Genomic DNA, 18,513 nt, shown 5'->3' with positions numbered 1-18,513 from the left:
CACATCATCCCGTCTTGTTAACTCTAAATCTGGCCGCGTACTGTGTGTGTGTGTGTGTGTGTGTGTGTGTGTGTGTGTTTTGTGAAGGGTGGTGTTCCTCTGATTTGTTGCTGTGTTTCTATCGTAGCTGCATGAGTCTGTTTCGGAGAGATCATTCAAGACAAAGTGATGAAAAAAACCAACTCATCCAACATTCAAGAACCATTAAATATTAGAAAAACAAACACTCACAGGGCACAGACCTCAGCCAAGGCTGAACAATCCCTCACCTACACGCTGTTTCACCCAAAACTTCCCATCTCCATCTGACCTCCATATGTTTAAAATGTTATGTATTTGTGAAGATGTGACTCAAATGTCAAGTTTTTAAGATTCACGAGTTTGCATTTCCTGCTTTCCTGTGATTGGTTGCCCGTGGGCCTTTGTAGACGCTTGTCTCTCTTGGTTTTTCGACAACAGAGCCACGAGGCACTGCAGAGACAGAGCGAATGGACAAGTCATTCATGATTCATCTGTGCAGATGCCAGGTCAAAATGTGACCTAACCTGAACACCAGAAAGGATTTTACTACAGAGGCCAAAACCAGTCCTGCGGAAGATCTGAATGAGGAGCCTGATGACAACCAATTACAGACTCTGCTGTCACGACTCGTCCACCAACTCTGTCCACCAGCACTGAAACTCTTGTCAATGTCCCTGCCCAGAATGGCTTGAACCACATCCTGATGGAAAACCAAGGAGCAGAACCAGACTGCTGTGGAACCTGCTCCTCCACTCCCTCTGACCCCTGCTGCTGCTGAACCTCCACTCACTGCTTCAGTCCTGAATGGTGAAAATATGAGTGAGGAGCCACCAGAGAACCAGACTCTGCTGTGGATCCTGCAAAACCTCACTCATTTCTAAACCTGTGCGCTGGGAAAAGAAAAATCTAACAAACAACAACAAAAAACTGCCGGACCACTGACCATTTGCTTTCAATGAATAGCATTGAATATTTTTGGGGACGGGGAAAAATTATTTTCACAGATTCAACCAAGAAAAAATATCCTACCTGCAGTTTTTTTCCCCAAATCTTTCAAAACAGGCCTATACAATCTTTTCACTTAAGATTGTAGTACAAAACGACTGAGCAAATATAAAAAAATAGAGAATTTTCGCATACATGCATACAGAAAAAAGAAAAAAAAGCATTTCATTTAATTAAATTAAGTTTCTATCTAAAGATTTAGAACCAGTAAATCTACATCTGTGGATAAATTGTTTGGCCATTAAGATCAGACAATTATACATCATTTCTTTTTTATTTTGTCCTGCATAATCACTCCAAATTCAATAACTTGAAATTCCAATTTGGGTGAGTGAATGTCCTTTTCGAGTATCCAATTCTGAAAGAGTTATCCTACATGCAGTTATCTTGTAAGTCACTAAAAAAAAAATCTTTTTGTTATACAGATATGTGACCTGAAAACCGTATTATTGTTGGAATGCTGATTTGAATTGTCTGTGATTTTGTATGTTTTTGTGAAAGCACTTTGTGAAGCTGCTTCTAAAAGGTGCTATATAAGTAAAATTATAAATATTATTATTATTATTATTATTATTATTGTTGTAGTCTGAGAACTGCTACCATGTATACACAGACGTCTGTGTTGCCCCGCCCCCTCTTCAGACCGACACCGACCGGATGTTGATCATTTGTTGTGCGGAACTGATGGTGCTTTTAATGTTCCTACGGAAATATTTCCAACTTCGGATATATCTTAAAACCCCAGATACAATTTTTTAACGAAACAATGTCTGAGGTGAGAAGTCAACTGTTTGTCTTTTGTTGTAGTCGTTTGATATCCAACATATCCACCCGTTTTGTACAGCAGTGGGGCAACTAGGTTTCATGTGGAATTCTACTGAACGTTTCACCCTTTTACTCATTTGTTGACTAAGACCTTAACAACTGTGTACGTTATATTCTTAACATCGTGCCCTCAAAAAATGCAAAATTTTTAGAAACGTAATATTCCCCGGATTACTTCCGGATTAATAAAGTTGATTTAAAGCGTCCGCCCGATAGGCGTTTAAAACGCTCCGACTGTCCTCGAAGGCATCACGAGGCAAGAAGGGCAGGAATTAAAGGTTCGCTGCTTGAAATGTCCTCGTAGCGAGAGGAACAATGAGATCGCTCCGCATGAATGGACACGTCGATCTGCACCAACTGTAAATGAAACTTTTTGTCTCGTCCTCCTTTGACTGCTACGTTGTCCGAAGAGAGCTACGCCAACTAACTGTTGTGTTTTTGACAGCTAGGCTAAGCTAGCTAACGGTGGCTAGCCCAACTGCAGCTATTCGACGTAAACAACAACATACGTCGGGGGCAGCAGCCGCCTCCTCCTCTTCCTCCTCCTCCTCTTCCTCTTCCTCCTCTTCCTCCTGCTCTCTGGCCAATGTTTCTTCACCAGTCGAGTCTCGTCAGTAGTGTTGTCGAGTCGTGGTCGTCAGCGGGAAGCAGCAGTTTCTCGACACGTCGCTTGTTGTGTTGATGTGATGCTAATGTTGTAAAACACTGGTACTTTCCGTGTGAAGCTAGCTAAAGTTGTTGTTGTTTTTTTTTAGCATGATTTAGCTTCAATTCTCACCAGTAAATCGTTAATTCAGAGTGAGAGAAAGAGAGATTGCATTTTTTTTAGCAGATGCTAAAAGGCATAGCATCGCTCAGTAGCATTTAAAAAAAAAAAAAAGCTAAGGCAATTTTGCTACTTACCCCCCCACTCTTTTTTTCTTCTTCTAAATTTCATTCAATCATAGGTTGAGCCTAAATTAAGTTTAGCGTGTTAAAAAAAGTGGGGGTGTCATACCCAGATGTTCAGGTGCCGGCTCGTCACAGGAAGGAGTTTTGCAGGCTCGAGACTTTTCATGGTTTTGGGGATGTTAACATGTGTTTTTGACTTTTCAGTTTGACCTGATCAACAGTGTGTTGTGTGTGAACTCCTGCTGCCTGCAAACCTACCCACATATAACAACTGTCCATACACAACTGTACATAGGATGTGTCACCACGAGTCCCATTATGTTTGATAAGTCAGTCAATAGTAAACATCATCATACTGGCGACCGGAGGCTTCACTTCTTCTTTAATACGCCTCACACCCAGCGAGGTTTTCTTCCTCCATCTAAAACTAAAACACACGAGTGTGGATGAAGACTAAATGTTCTCCTCTCCTGTCAAGTGCTCAAAGTAGACACGCATCTGTTAATATCTGTTCTTTTCAAACATGAATGCATTCCTTCAATGTTATTCTTTCTTTTTTATAAGAGTAGACATATACATTCATAACTTTTCTAATTCATATCAGGAGTTGTATCCTGTGCTGTCTCAGACCTACTGTCTGTTCTCACTCTTGTCCATGTTTGTCTCTGCCTAACCCACAGGTCATGCATGCGGCCGGGCCCCTAGCCTGCACGCTGCACATCCCCAGCCCCTGAGCCAGTGTGCTTCCGCCAGCTGGAGGCCCGTCCTCCCCCTGGCCTCCGTTTCTCCCCTTGCCCCCTGTCAGCTCCAGAGTTCCCTATGTTAACCCTCTTGAGCATGTTTTACTATATCTGTCTGCGGCGACGCTCCAGGAGTGGGACTCGAGGCGAGGCCCTGACCAGCCGACGTGCCGTGGAGTCGGGCCAGCGCGCGGTGCTGCCGGTCAGCGTGGAGGTGGAGCAGTATGCGAAGGAAGTCCTGGACTTCAGCTCCCACTATGGCAGTGAAAATAGCATGTCGTACACCATGTGGAACCTGGCCGGGGTGCCCAACGTGTACCCCAGCTCGGGGGACTTCACCCAGACGGCTGTATTCAGAGCTTACGGCAAGTGGTGGGAACAGTGTGCCAGTACTCCACCACCTTTCCGCTGCACCCCTAAAAGCTTCCACAGCCAGGATTATATTGAGCTGGGCTTCGAGGAGCCCGTCTATCCTACAGCAGTGGAGGTGCTTGAGACTTATTACCCCGGAGCCATCGTCCAGATCCTGGCCTGCTCTCACAACCCCTTCTCCCAGAATCCACCTACTGATGTCAGGTAACAACAGCTATCTGTTGTGGACAACCATCATCAGACAAATATTTTAGATTAGAGGATAATACAACAACAAAAAAACATGCAGTGCCAGCAAGTATAGTTTTGAATATGCCAGGCCTCTATATCATTTATCTCATATGACATTTTTATTGGGGTTTACTTCATACATTATACCTCACACAGATTGATGCCTGCCATTTGTATTGTTTAGCATATTTGATTTTCTATATGACTTGCCAGTTTTGGTAAAACACCTGGTTATATTAGCTATGAAGGTGCTACAATAATACTGGGCCTCATTCACCAACCGCTCTTAAGAAGAATTATTTTTCTCAAAAGCCACAGTTTTATTTGGGATTTGTCCTTAGGTAAGAATAGAATCCCTTCCCACTAATGAACACAAATTATTATGCTGGTTTGGGCATTTCCTTAAATTATTATTTAAATTTTTTTGGTTTTGTGGCCTTTCGAATTAATAAACACTCCACTCACTTCTATTATTATGAACGGGAATCGTCCCATCCAATGATAAGCGATTCGTCACACTATTTGTACGCCCAACGTAGACCCGTTTCCTCACACTAGACCCACTCGCACAAAGGCATATTAAGCTGCTTTGAGATGTTGCAGATCGTGGCCCAGAGGAGGGAAACGCATCTTCCAGTGATCAAATTATCCCTGATGGCACAGCCGAGAGAGCTGTCTGCACAATAACCGCCCTGACAACATGCTGGTCCAGCTCAGATAAGCCTTTTCCCCCTCCAGTGGTCATTGTCTGTGTTCGGAAGTATATATATATACATATATATATATATATATATATATATATATAATATTATTATTATTATTACTATTATTATTTTTCTCGACTAAGCATTAAATGAACTTATAATAGACTCTCATGGATCTAATTTCACATCCACTGAATTTAACAGGTCGTTTTCTCATCACTTCCTGTAGAAGTGCCTCCACATTTAGAACTACTATTTCTGTGTGCGTGCCCACAGGCCTGCAGGCACAGACCCTTGTATGGGGATCATCTATGCAAATTCAGAGCAACTGGTACATGCATGACAACACGATTGGTCTATTGTAAGGACACAGTTGCGGTTTAAGAACAGGTCATTAGTCTGACACAGACTTTCTTAGTACCTTATGAACAAATTTAAGAAGAAGAAAAACATAGGGACATATTAGTGAATGAGTGTTCATTACTACATATGGAACTTGTTTCATAGCTCCACAGCATCCAATCAGAGTGGCACTAATGCTTCTGCCTTCCCAACAATAAAACCAAAAGGTGCAAATGTAATCCTTAAAACTTCTGTCCTAACAGTTTGAGAAACCGTGCATTGATACAGGTAGAACAACAAACCACCAACAGAGCACTAAAATCAGCTATTAAAGGTGGCATTTAGAAGGTACTCTGGCGTAACTTTGTTCAAGAAAATGTATAACTCATGCTCAAGGGGACATTGATGATAGGCAAGAGAGCCTGCTGTTTTGTTACTATCAACCTAACCTCATATTTCACATTTAAAAGCTTCAAAGGTTTATTTGAGGGTAGATAAAGGGATATTTTATGAATACATTTTGAATTTAGCCTGTGATGACCGCGTACAGTGCTGCGGGTAAAATACCAGAATGTGTGCAGATAGATGTTTGTGTGAAACCTCATCATGTTGCCATCACATGTGAACCTGGCCATCGGCAAAACACCAGTTTCCTGCTGGTCAGTGACCAAATCAAAAAGTATTCCGATCTTTAATTAGTTACATTTCCCTCATTTTCTCTCACTCTCTCTTTGGGGCATATACTAAAATATTTGTAATATGATTATGATGAACTCCACTTTTTTTTGGGGGGGGGGGGGGTTCTGTGTCGGCAGAGAATAATTCCTGAGGTGGAGATTCAGTTTTCAGACTCACTCGCAAAAACCTGTCCCTACAATGTAGCAATTTGCCTCCTTAAAAGAGTGAATGAATGAATATCATGCATCCATTACCATTTGTAAAAAATTGCCACAAATAAAAACTCTGAAAAAATAAAAAAAATCTGTTTATCTGTCCTCATGTAAACGGCATACTGTATGTCTCCTGGAAGCCGGCAGTGCAGGCAGCAGCAGGAGGGAGCTACAGTCCATCTCTGCGGGCGTTTGTCAAACCAGCAATCGTATTATCCATCAATACCTCCTTTTTATTTTATAGAGGTCACCGTGTTGTGGTTTCAGTACATGAAACATACATAACAGGCTTAGAAACGCAGAGCCACCAGCTAATGAACAGTGTGAGACAGAAGCCCGGTGGATGTTGTCCTGATGGGTTAGTGGAGTTGTCAGCTGTAATATGAAGTGTTTTAGTGCCACTGTTGAATTATAAAGATGACTTGGTTTGATGAATTGTACAGGTAGACTGGTGAACCCAAAAATTTAGTCTATCTCTACGTTACAACTGTTGTGTATATTTTCTCCTTGACCAGGTGGGAGGTGCTGTGGTCAGGGGAGCCCACCAAGATGCTGACGCCGCAGGCGCGCCAGTTCTCCCCGAACATCAAGCACATCAACTTCCCCACCAACCTGCTGCGTCTGGAGGTCAACAGCTCCCTGCTGGACTACTACACCGAGCTGGACGCCGTGATCCTCCGCGGGGTGAAAGAGAGGCCCATGCTGGCCCTCTACAAGATGCCCGTCATCGACATCAGCGACCTGAGCGACAGCGAGGAGGAGCTGTCCGACCTGGGCGGTCCGTTCAGGCAAGGAGGCGACGGCAAGCAGGGAAACGGCTACTTTGACAAGCTGCCCTATGAGGTAATCACAGATCAGATGGATGTGTTCACTGGATAAAAGAACAGACACCTGAATGTGTCGCTCTGATGCTGTAAATTCTGATTGCCACATAAATACGCAAAAAGGGATACTTTTGAAACAATTCTAATTCAAACTCTAACTCAAAGTAGGAAGGTGCCACCTCAGTACCCCGAGTAATAGTAATCTCAAAGTTTCTGGGTACTTGACCGAACCAGAGGACTAACCCTCAGCTCCTGTGTCCAGCTGACAGCGCTGTCAGCCGCCCGGCAGGAGAGACACTTTGTGCTGCGCTATGATTTCATAACTGAACTCATGACCTAGACGCCAGCTGTGACTTTCTCTGACTGTGTGTAGAAAAGAGACGCCTTCAGTGATGACAGCAACATCGCCACTGAAACTCGCGTCATTGGACTTTCTGACGAGTAGTCGAGATGAAAAGAAAAACAGGAACGACGAAGTCTGATCTTCGTATGGATCAGCCCAAACTGATTAAATGAATCTTAATACTGAGTAAGATGATTAAGATTCTATAAATCATCTGTATAAATTGCAAACAGCAGATTAGGATCATACCTTGTACATACATCCGTTAAACAGTACTTCACACTGACACGTGAACATTGCGACCCGGACCCTTTGTGACACTTGATCCCGCGGTCGCCCGCGGACACCAGAGTCATTTTCATGCCATTCAGACGATTCAGACGCATCGTGTCGTCTGAGGCGAGCAGCTCCACAACATCGTCAGTGCTCTTCATATTCCTCCTCTTATCTCCTCTCCAAACCGCTGCCATTAACGGCAGTCTTCGCAACCGTTGTGTGTTTGTCTCGGAAACACAATATGGCCATTATCTGTCAGCTGATACGTGCTCGAACACTGTGTATTGTTAATAAACTGCGACACGCGTGCACGCGCGCGCACACAAGCACAGTCATTCTTTCTCTTTGAGAGACACACAAACAAACTGCAAAACACGCTGGCTCACCTCGCCACCGATCGTGCTATCAGTGCTTTGTGTCCCAGATAACCACTTTTTGGATTTGCCTGCCAGAGGGGGCACAATTAACATTCTGGACTCTACTCTGTGTTGTTTTCTATTCCCCACAAGGTCCCGCAACTCTTTTGTGTTCTGTGTTGTGCTTTGCAAAGCTCTCCTGCAGTCACACCTTTTGTCTCTCTTCTTTCTTTTTGGTTGCCCTTCTCCCCCCCTTCTCCCCCAAATCCTACCCTTTCCTTTTCTCCTCTCCTCTCCTCCCCTAACCCTTCTCCCCATCTTCCTTCTGCAGCTCATCCAGCTGATACTGAGCCACCTGACCCTGCCAGACCTCTGCCGTCTGGCCCAGAGCTGTAAGCTGCTTCACCATCACTGCTGTGACCCGCTGCAGTACACCCAGCTGAGTCTGCAGCCCTATTGGGCCCGGCTGAGTGACGCCTCCCTGGGACACCTGCAGAGTCGCTGCACACTCCTCCAGAGGCTCAACCTGTCCTGGACGGGCAACCGCGGAGCGCTCACCCTGCCCGGCATCAGCAGGTCAGACTGTCAGTGGCCCACGAGTGAAAATGACCTTGTTAAACTAGCAAATACTTAAAAGCAGTTGCATTTGTTTTGAGAGGGACATACTGAGACAAGGCAAACATTATTCTTCTGTAACTCCTAACAAAATAATCTAAGGATGCTGGCTTTCTTATCTGAAAGAGGGGGCGAACGACTATGAGGTTACTGATGTGGGATTGATTTAGTTTCTATATAGTTTTTTCCGCTCACTTTTCTCCATCTCCATCCCCAGTTTCCTGAAGGCATGTGGTCTCAGCTTGGTCTGTCTGGAGCTGTCGTGCTGCCACTTTCTGAATGAGGCCTGTCTGGAGGTCATCTCCCAGACTTGTTCAGAGCTGCAGGAGCTCAACCTGTCCTCCTGCGACCGCCTGCACCCGCAGGCCTTCACGCACATCTCGAAACTAACCCGCCTCCGCCGGCTGGTGCTCTACCGGACCAAGATAGAGGTGGGCACAATCAAAACATTGTCTTCAACTGTCCTGTCAGAATACAGCAGGTCAACTGATATCTCCGGAGCTTAACTGGAGTCCACACGGCACTGGTCCTGTGCTGTTAGATTGTACTGTACACACACACACACACACACACACACACACACACACACACACAAACACAGAGGTGATGAAGACATGGTATGAACATCATGCTGTTTTGAAAAAGACTTGAAACTAGCGATTGAGACCATAAACTTCTCAGAGAGTGTTAACTGATGCTATAAATCAGGTAAGTAGAGTCATTTTCTCAGAACCTACCAGAAGAGTCGCCTTCTGCCATTTTCTATACCATCTATAGTTTTAAGATGACCTGAGTCAACTCCGAGCTCAGGGGATCTTAAAGACGCGTACTGCATGTGTTCAGGTTCAAGCCTGTCTGACGTGTAAAAAAAACCCAGCTGTCTTGTGTTTTGCTGTTACACACCTCAGCGTTTCTCCAGTGTTTGCCGTCTTTCGGAGCGGCATTGTGGGCAGGAGGAGCCAGTGTCGCGTTTCTGCGGTGGAGCCAGGCAACATGCTGCGAGTTGTTTATACCCGGGCGGGCAGACAGAGCGAGCTGTGTGTCTGTTTTAAAGCGCTGACATCTCAGCTGTCATTACCCTGTCACTGTTCTAATTAAATGGCTAGCTCGCCGCAGAGAGGCATTTATAAAGATGCCAGCGACGAGTCTCGAGTACACACACACACACACACACACACAAACACACACACACACACACACACACACACACACACACACACACACACACACAAGGCCTTTCCTTTCATGTCTGACACTTTCTGCTGCCACTGAGGTTCATGTGTTGGCAGTGTTGTATTCCCGTATCTCCATCCCAGCTGCAGTTCCACGGGAGAGGTCTCTGTCCTTGCTATGCTGACTGTGAGGGGGGGAAAAAGAAATCTGTTGTGCAATATTAAATTACCTTACATATAGTAAGTGTTACCAGGCAGCAGACAGGGAATCACGGTGGAGGAACTTAGGATTGGACCTGTTACTATTATTTATATGTATATTATTATATATATTTGAACAGATTCACACTTAGATACGATTTCAGGGGTTTAGTTTGTTATTGAAGATGTTGCTCCAGTACAATAGCAGTTATTTAAGAGAGGTTTCCTCTTCTCCAGCTGTTTTGACCGTCGTCGTCAGCTGTGTTTTTGTCAGTGCTTTCGATCACTACGCTGCCGCCTCTCGAATAAAACCACATTAAAGATGAAATAAATTTAACTTTTTCCAAAGTATAAGTAAGTAGCTCTCTTACTTTCTTTCTTCTTGTTTCTCCAGCAAACATCTATTCTAAACATCCTGACTTTCTGCATAGAGCTGAGACACCTCAACCTAGGGAGCTGCGTGAGGGTGAGAATGTACACACACACACACACACACACACACACACACACACACACACACACTCTCAAAGAGGAGTCAAACTAGACGTATCTCTTGAATTTCCCCCAAAACAGTGTTCCTTTAATGATATTCTGCTAAGCTTGTCCACCACTGCACAGTGTACACAGTACATAGTGTTTATGGGATAGGGTTAGACATTAAATTACTGAATATTTTAAATATCATACATTAATCAGATTGACGAATGAGACATTTTCACATTGTTAACTGACTCACTCCGCCAGTCTTTATCTGACAAAATGACTCAGTAACTCAAGCACACACCGCGGCATCAGCCGAGTTTCCTTCCAAAGTGTCATCATTAGTAATAGAATAGAAATGCATATTGACAGCAACTCTTTCAGCCCAAATTTTAATATCCGTCCACTGCTCACCTCATCAGATGTTGTTTCTGTGGCTCAAGGTGCCCACGCCTGCTCTTTGGCGGCTAAATTGCATTTCCTTTGCTTTCATCTTTGGATGAAAGGATGAACTGTGGCCAGCATCACCTGATACCTAAGAACAATAACGTTCCCGCAGACACAAATCACTTCTTGAAAGGATATTTCTGTTCTTTTTTTTAATGATGATGAAGATGATGTTCTCTGTTAGAGCTTAGGGTTATGTGCTTCAAACCAACCGATACATCTACTCAGGTTTTTATCATCGCTGCAATATACATAAGACGGACATTTAGGAAAATACTGACTCACTCATTACTTCATTCCTTCTGTATGAAACACACAGAGACAATATCTTATGGTTTCTATAGTAGCTGAAGCAAACGTCACATAATCTCCCTCTGCGTCTTGATAATATTATCTAGACAGACATCGAAATATCCTATCCTCTGAATCAGCTGCAACATTGGAGGGCGGCTGCGATAGAGTTTCATATTCTCAGGGTAAAGTTTTTCCACCAAAGGTTCCCCCAATGAAGCTTCAAACAGGCAACTGCCCTGCAGTTACTTTAGAGATAGTAAATCCATGATCAATCTCCTGCAGATTGATGACTGTGACGTTGTGGCCAGCATGCTGGCCACTCGCTGCCGCTCACTCCGCTCACTGGACCTGTGGCGCTGCAGAAACCTGACAGATCGAGGCCTGGCCGAGCTCGTCTCTGGCTGCAGGTAGGAAGGGCCATTGTGTTTTTGTGCTTTTCAAGAGGGTTCATCTTCTACTTATCATCGCTGAGGGGAATAAACATGGTTGAATTCCTTTTTGCATCGAGACCAGTAGAGGATTATGACGATAAACTAGTCAAATGTCGCAGATCCTGAGATCTGATTTCACTGACGGAGTGAATGTGTGGACCTGTGTGGTGTGTGGTCGCTCAGGATGCTGGAGGAGTTGGACCTGGGCTGGTGTCCCACGCTGCAGAGCAGCACCGGATGCTTCCAACACCTTGCCCGCCGACTGCCGCGCCTGCGCAAACTCTTCCTCACGGCTAACCGCACCGTCTGCGACGCGGACGTCGAGGAGCTGGCTACTGGCTGCCCCTCACTGCAGCACCTGGACATACTGGGTAAGCTCTGATGAGAAAAATCCCTTCACAAAAATGTGTTATTTATTATTACTTATTGATTATTTGTTAATCATGGTCATGACCAGCTCACAAATATTCAAACATGACCATATGTATAATGGCATCACGCCAACACTTCTAGCCTGTCGAACATTAAATCAATGAATAAGGGTTTGCATCAAACAATCATTGACATATTTTTTTGCATTGTTTACACATCTGTTCATGTAGCTGAAAAATAATTATTGCTTTTGCCTTTGATTTAAGTTTTCTAATTACATCCGCACAAACCTTCTATTCGTATCTCACTGATTATCAAGCTGTGAAATATGGGAGTTTTGCAGATAAACAATATTCAGGTATGATTTATCATTGGTCATTATTGAATCATCACTTTCAATTTTGAAGGGCGTGTTTGAATCCAATCCGATATTTGCAAACATTTTCAAAAATCTCCCAAATTAACTGCAAACAGTAACCTGACTAATCTGCTTGGTATGGATATGAATCAAATATTGCTCAGTAAAAAAAGTTGCAACAGCATTAACTTCTGTGGCACATTAACCCTGCACGCCGACATAGCCCCTTGTGTGTGTGTGTGTGTGTGTGTGTGTGTGTGTGTGTGTGTGTGTGTGTGTGTGTGTGTGTGTGTGTGTGTGTGTGTGTGTGTGTGTGTGTGCGTGTGTGTGTGTGTGTGTGTGTGTGTGTGTGTGTGTGTTTGTGTTGTGTGTGTGTGTGTGCTAATTCACTCAGAAATTGGCTCGTCATGTTTTGCAGATTTACTTGCATTATTATCCGCCTTGTATTTCTCTGCTTATGATCGTTTTTGTAACATATAATTCTCTCATCCCTGTCGTGACACCTCTTAACGGACAGGTACGCGCTTGGTGAGCGCTGCCTCCCTGAAGAAGCTCCTCCGGGCGTGTCCTCGGCTTCTCCTCCTGGACGTCTCCTTTTGCTCCCAGGTAGACATGCGGGTCGTCCAGGAGCTCTGCGGCCTCTTCCCCAACGTCGCCATCAAGAAGAGTTTCACTCAGTGAAACCCCCCCCCCGGCACTGTCCAGAGGAAGTAAGAGCAGGGGGAGTGCTCACCAGCGAACACTGCCTCAGAGTGAACAGGAGTCAGGTCAGATACTGGAGGAGATGTGCAAAACCCGCCTGCGTCTGTATCACAGACAAGATCTGTCAGTGGTCTGTGAACGAGTTGGACTGGGTGAGGACGTCCTGTGAGTGAACAGCCTGGACTTTAACTACTACAGACTGCTAGTTAAAGGATTATAGAACTTTTTTTTTTTGTCGTCAATTTTTTCAACACTTGAAATTAGAGTCGCTGCAGTTAAAAGATGCTGCATCTTCGCAGAACATGAATCACCACTAATGTATTGCCAAGAGAAAAAGCTATGAAAGATGCCTTCCTACTGAGTGCAAGACACACAAACAATCCAACAATTGTGAGCAACCCTCTCCTGAACGTCACACGAGTGTAAGAAAATGGGAAACCAAAAAAAATCCCTTATTGGAAGCTGTGGAGAAAAAAAATGGTTTGGTCAAAATCTCATGTTAGCTGGTGACATATTTCAAGATCAGGGCCTTGAGTCAGTGCTTTGTCGGAATGTGCTGCCAACGTGGGCTGTCTTAATAAACGAGGGGTCGTTCTGAGAGCGTCTGTCAACATCAAGGCAGTCTGATTTTGATTCTAAGGATTCATACTTGATACGGCTTGTGTTGACAGATATTGATGAGCGTTAAAGAGCTGGAACAAAGTAGTTGCAGTGCTGCTTGGATTGTGCCAACTGGAACCTTAATGCAGGTGTCACAGGTTGTACGTTGCCGCAAACTGGCCTGACTAAATCTCGTGCTGAAGTGAAACAACAACAGCACCGCAGGTTCGACTATCTGTGTGCGCCTGAGAGACACCAACATCATGTTGTTTTCGCCCAGGAACGTGTGAGAACTTGCGAAAAACCAAACTGGTACAAAATTAGTTTTAATTTACACATGCTGCAAATTCAGACGCAGAAAAAAAAAACGACACACACACCCAAGGCATCAAATCAACAGCTGTCATACGGAGTCATTTGAAATAATAACCAGCAAGAAGTCACAGTTGGAACAACCCGACACCAAAAGCTATAGAATGCACAGTGGTAGAAATCAGAGAACAGCAGCTAAGCCTCTCTGGGAAGAAGCTGAAATCAGTGACTGTTTGACATTTTGCTTTGTTGAAAACCCCCCAAACGCTCGAAACAACAAGTAAATCATCTAAAGTTTTGAAGGAATTTACTCCGAGTTGACTTATCGACCAGTTGACAGTTTATTTCAGGAGTAATCTGTCAACCAGACAGGTCGGATGCAACGAACAACAAGGATCTATCACTTTCGTATCGTTGTCAGACACACTGAACAATTTGTCAGTTGCAAAATGACCTGTTGGATTGCATAGCAGTAGTTTTACGTTTGCTAGTTATATAGTTCTAACTCAATATCGGACCAATTCCAAACATTGTGTCCCTGTAAATCATTTAGACCCCAAAAAAGGTGGGAAAAATGGTCCAAGGTTAAAAATAAATATATAAATACTGGAATTATAACTTGATGAAGAATCAAAAGAGCTTAACTGAACTGGAGACTTGCTGGTTTACATCTGTAGAGACAGTCATCAGATGTAACTTATGTTTTGCCCTTTATTTAAAATGGAGTGTTCATTGTTGAGTTCTTGGTGAGATACTTCTAAATCCCTTTATCTCTAAAAGCAAAAGGTCAGGTCAGGTTTTTTCTTAAAGTCGGCTTGACCAATGTTAATGGTGTTTGGAGTGATTGATAATCCAGTATTCTAAGGGTCATACAGGCCAGTCATTTTGTTAGTAATTGTTTTGGCCATTTAGTTTTAAGGGAGCTTGTGGCGCTGGGTTTTTTTTTTTAGGATGTCGCCGCCGCCGAGTGATGAGGTTTGAACGTCACCGGTGCCACAGTGCTTTAACGATGTTGCATGTTTTTCTTCCTGTGGTTATTCACATTGAGCTGTTCGACTACCGCCACCTACTTATGTGCTCGCCCACTAAACTGAAGTTCTGTGAATGAGGCTGAGGAGAGTGAGGTTAGAATGACAAAATATGTGATCTCAGTATTTGTCCTGAAACTCAGGGGTTATAAATTTCATCTGGTTTTAATTTTTCTATTTTTCTTTTTAAAACATATATTTTATTCCACAAACCAGCACAACATCTCTATAGACTCTAATTACACCAGATACATTATAGTTAATTGCATTGTTAGGTTGCAGTAATTGTATGATTGTGGAAAAAATGTGTTCCTGTACCTGATTGTTTCATTTTTTTTGCTTCATTTCTTTTTTTTTAGGGGGGGGGGGACTTGACTTGAAGTTTCCTTTCAAGCACATTTGCTATTGGTCAATATTTGTGCCTTATACTCCCAGTCTGAATGTGGTGTGGTGTAGATCGTAGTGAAGTGCTTTGCTTTTACGCCCCGCAACCAAAGTAATACACAGGAACCTGGTCACTAGTCACACTACTCCTATATTTGAGCAGTTTATATGCCATATGTTGTATATCAGCCATGTTTAATTAATATGCAAAAAAAACCCCAACATTATTTATTTCTAATGATCCCTGTGTGATGAAAATGCTATTTAAATTCATTATCCTTATGTAAAAAAACACAACAACAAAAAACTGTTTTAGGCTATTCATCTTTGGGAAATACAGTGGGTGTTTTTATTTTTTTCATTTCTTAACCAAAGTCAAATGAGAGGAATGATACCCGCTGATTTCCGATCATTGCATTCTGCAGGTCTCGCCTAGTTTAGCCCAGAGGACGGAGGGATCTCGTTAGCTCGGCTCAGTACAAAGAACGCTACGTCATGACTGAAATGACTGATGCTGGTGGTTTCCCTTCCCCTTTGTGCTAAGCTAGGCTAAAGTGCTGCCAGTCGTGGTGCAGGATGCCCCTGAAATCCGACCGCTACCAGTCTCCCAATCTAATAACGGGTTCAATGGAAACCTCCTACAATGCTGGACTGTCCCATGAAAAGAAATTGCATTTATGTTGAAATTTGACTTTCTTTAGCATCGGCTGTGTTTGAAATGCGACGGGTGTGCCAACGGCGCGACGCTAATGTGTGCATCCACGTGCAGAGGGTGGGAATCAGACAGTGGAGGCTGCCTGGCCCGCACCCAGAAAAACCCCAGGGAGTCACGTCAAGTGTATTTTCAGATGATGACTTTTTATGTTGTGTTCGCTCGCGACCTCGAGCGACCGGGACGACACTTGTTTTCCTGTCAATGTTCTCTTCTCCCTGTCTGGGATGTGTGGTCACTTGTGGTTGTACGTGCACTGATGCCCCTTAACTGCTGGACTGTGAAAGCCGCTGTTGTGTGAGAAACAAAAGGTGTCTGTCGTGATACGATGGAACTGGGCGTTTCTCCTCCACCAGATTTTCAATAAACAGAAGGCTGATGACCAATGCAGGGGGCTCCGTCGCTGTGTGGCGCCTCCGGTTTCTCTCGCGATTCCTGCACGGACGCACGATGGACTACATTGCACTAGGCTTCGAGACGTACTTCCGGGTCGAAAAAGAATGCCGCTCGTCCTTGTCCGGCCTGTTGACCGTGACTGCGTTTGCTCGCTGCTTCATTCGGAGTCCCGACCTGGTAAACGTGCCTCATCTCCGTCACCTCCCGCGCGGAGGTCTGCAGCGGACACTTTGCTACCGGTCGGCGCCGTTGTTAACCGGACCGGACGCAGTACTAAGTAGAACCCGGAAATGGTAGTGCCAGTAGCCCATTTCTTCCAATACTACCAAGACGCGTAACAACCTTCTAATATGCCCTTGTCCCTCGTTCCCCAGCTCCTGTGGCCCAGTGCACTGTCGCCGTCGAAGCAAAAAGGTGAATTGTGTTACGGCGTCACGCCGAGGCCTCGTCTGTAGCCTCGCGCTGAGCGTGACACGGAGAACAAGGAGGGGTCGTGTGCCGAAGCCACAACAGCTAGAGGAGCCTTTAGTCAGGATGACTGACTGGATAGTAGTGGTGGAATGATCCTTTACGCCCGTATCCCTCTTGCTATTTTACAGTTTATTAATACCACGGGGAGAAGTGACATTAGTTTGTCTTCTTAACGGCCTTTTAATGAATTGTTTATGCCTGGTTTAATGATGTATATTGTGGCCCTGTAATGTGCCCTAATGACGGAGAACGAGGCGGCCTCGGCTGAAGTATTAATTTGGACTGCCTCCCCAATGATTATTCCTCAGCCGCCAACACCGGCGCCGCCGCCGCCGCTGCCGCCGCCGCCTCGCACGAGCGTGTAGAACGGATGCGAGCGTGATTCATGGCGGCTTTCCGCTCTGCGCTATGCCTTGATTTCTTGCTGTCACGCTACTGTGAGGCTGATATATCGGGGGGGGGGGGGACCCCACAGCAATTAGTTCAGCTTTTTATTTGTCTTTCAAGAGAGTACAGCTTGATGGATCTGCAGCGGGGAATATGTACGGATGGAAATATTGTTCCTGAATAATGAAATCCAACGTTAAAATCTAAACAAGGGACGGGTTGTGGCGCCGTAAACTTCTCTCTCCCCCCCCCCTCAGTTTATCTACAAACCACATAAGCCGTGAACATACCTTGACAAATATGGCCGCACCCCGACATGTACAGTAATAGCCCTCTCATCGGTGAGACGTGTCTGCGGAGGGCTCCTCAGGTCGGGACTCGACAGGCCTCAGACCTGCCGGAGGGAGGCCTCGCTGTGACACCCGTCATTATGTGGCTCGGTGTTCCTTCTCTAGTTTCCCAGCGTCGACTCGCAACAATGAAGACATCTCTTGTCAGTTTCCCCGCTGCTGCTGCTGCTGCTGCTGCGTGTTGTTTTTGTTCCCTTGTTTTTAGTTCTTTTCCTAAGGATACGGAGAATGTCAGCGCCGGGTTTGCTAAATCCATCTAAATACCACAATCCGTACGTGGCTCTTTGACGCAGCAGGGGGACGGGATGTTTCCTTCGCCACGTCTAAGTCCGCCAGGATAACCGCGTTTCGTTTTTGCACACACTGCGGAGCCGCGATACTTTGCTGTAATTACTGTAAACAAGTGACGCCACATTCGAGGCAATTTCGGGACCACGACCATCTGATGCTCCGCGCTGCTGCAGACGCAGCGCTGGTGTGTCTCAAAGATTAGGGAACCGATATCTCACAAAGCACTCGTTACATTGAGTCTCTGCCGAGTCTTTTGCGTAAAGGTTACTTAAGTTATTGAAGGTAAAGGATGCGTCCTCCAGAAATGTGTTTCCAATCTTCATATCTTCTCTCAGACTAAGGAAATGTCCACAATACATATTTAGGTTTCGATTTGAATAAACTTTGCTTCACTAGATTTCAATTACAATACAACTCTTAAAGGTTGTTCTGTCCAAATTAGTTTTTCCTCATATACTGATCTAGAAATCTCCACTTCAGTAATACTTAGTTTTACCTAGTTTTATTCCTGTCTCGATCCCCAGCAACGGAACAGAACGACGACAACATCCTTGGTCGTCTTGGTGTCATGAAGTGAGAAAGCAGATTTCCTGCCAACTCTGACTCAGACCATTTAAAGGCACTTAAGAGACAAGTCTGTTCATCTGAGCGATTGAAAGGAGCGTCGCACGTCTTTATTGTTTATTTGTC

At 44.6% G+C, this 18,513-nt stretch overlaps 1 protein-coding gene across 4 annotated transcripts; it reads left to right on the top strand.

The window, feature by feature from the left end:
* Positions 1-552: 552 nt before the first annotated feature.
* On the top strand, positions 553-16,316 carry fbxl4 (F-box and leucine-rich repeat protein 4). Of its 4 annotated transcripts, none has more exons than XM_035624246.2 (9): positions 553-828; positions 3,423-4,058; positions 6,537-6,864; positions 8,152-8,396; positions 8,653-8,866; positions 10,203-10,274; positions 11,312-11,436; positions 11,644-11,831; positions 12,708-16,316. In XM_035624246.2, exons 2-9 carry the CDS (start codon positions 3,562-3,564, stop codon positions 12,869-12,871), a joined length of 1,833 nt encoding a protein of 610 aa, XP_035480139.1. In that variant the 5' UTR covers positions 553-828; positions 3,423-3,561; the 3' UTR covers positions 12,872-16,316. The 4 variants fall into 4 exon arrangements, with proteins under 4 accessions (XP_035480139.1, XP_035480054.1, XP_035479984.1 ...); XM_035624161.2 differs by lacking the exon at positions 553-828 and adding an exon at positions 1,639-1,801; XM_035624091.2 differs by lacking the exon at positions 553-828 and adding an exon at positions 1,873-2,210.
* Positions 16,317-18,513: the final 2,197 nt, after the last annotated feature.

Source organism: Scophthalmus maximus, chromosome 1, assembly GCF_022379125.1.
Source record: "Scophthalmus maximus strain ysfricsl-2021 chromosome 1, ASM2237912v1, whole genome shotgun sequence".
Taxonomy (NCBI): Eukaryota; Metazoa; Chordata; class Actinopteri; order Pleuronectiformes; family Scophthalmidae; genus Scophthalmus; species Scophthalmus maximus.
The sequence above is the reverse complement of the archived record's forward strand: the minus strand, read 5'-3'. Positions and strand labels throughout refer to the sequence as shown.

Excerpts from the sequence above, each read along its gene's own strand:
- fbxl4 (XM_035624246.2), top strand. The coding sequence starts at position 3,562 with ATGTTAACCCTCTTGAGCATGTTTTACTATATCTGTCTGCGGCGACGC. Across the intron at positions 4,059-6,536 it reads AATCCACCTACTGATGTCAG|GTGGGAGGTGCTGTGGTCAG; the intron begins GTAACAACAGCT and ends CTCCTTGACCAG. Across the intron at positions 6,865-8,151 it reads TTGACAAGCTGCCCTATGAG|CTCATCCAGCTGATACTGAG; the intron begins GTAATCACAGAT and ends TTCCTTCTGCAG.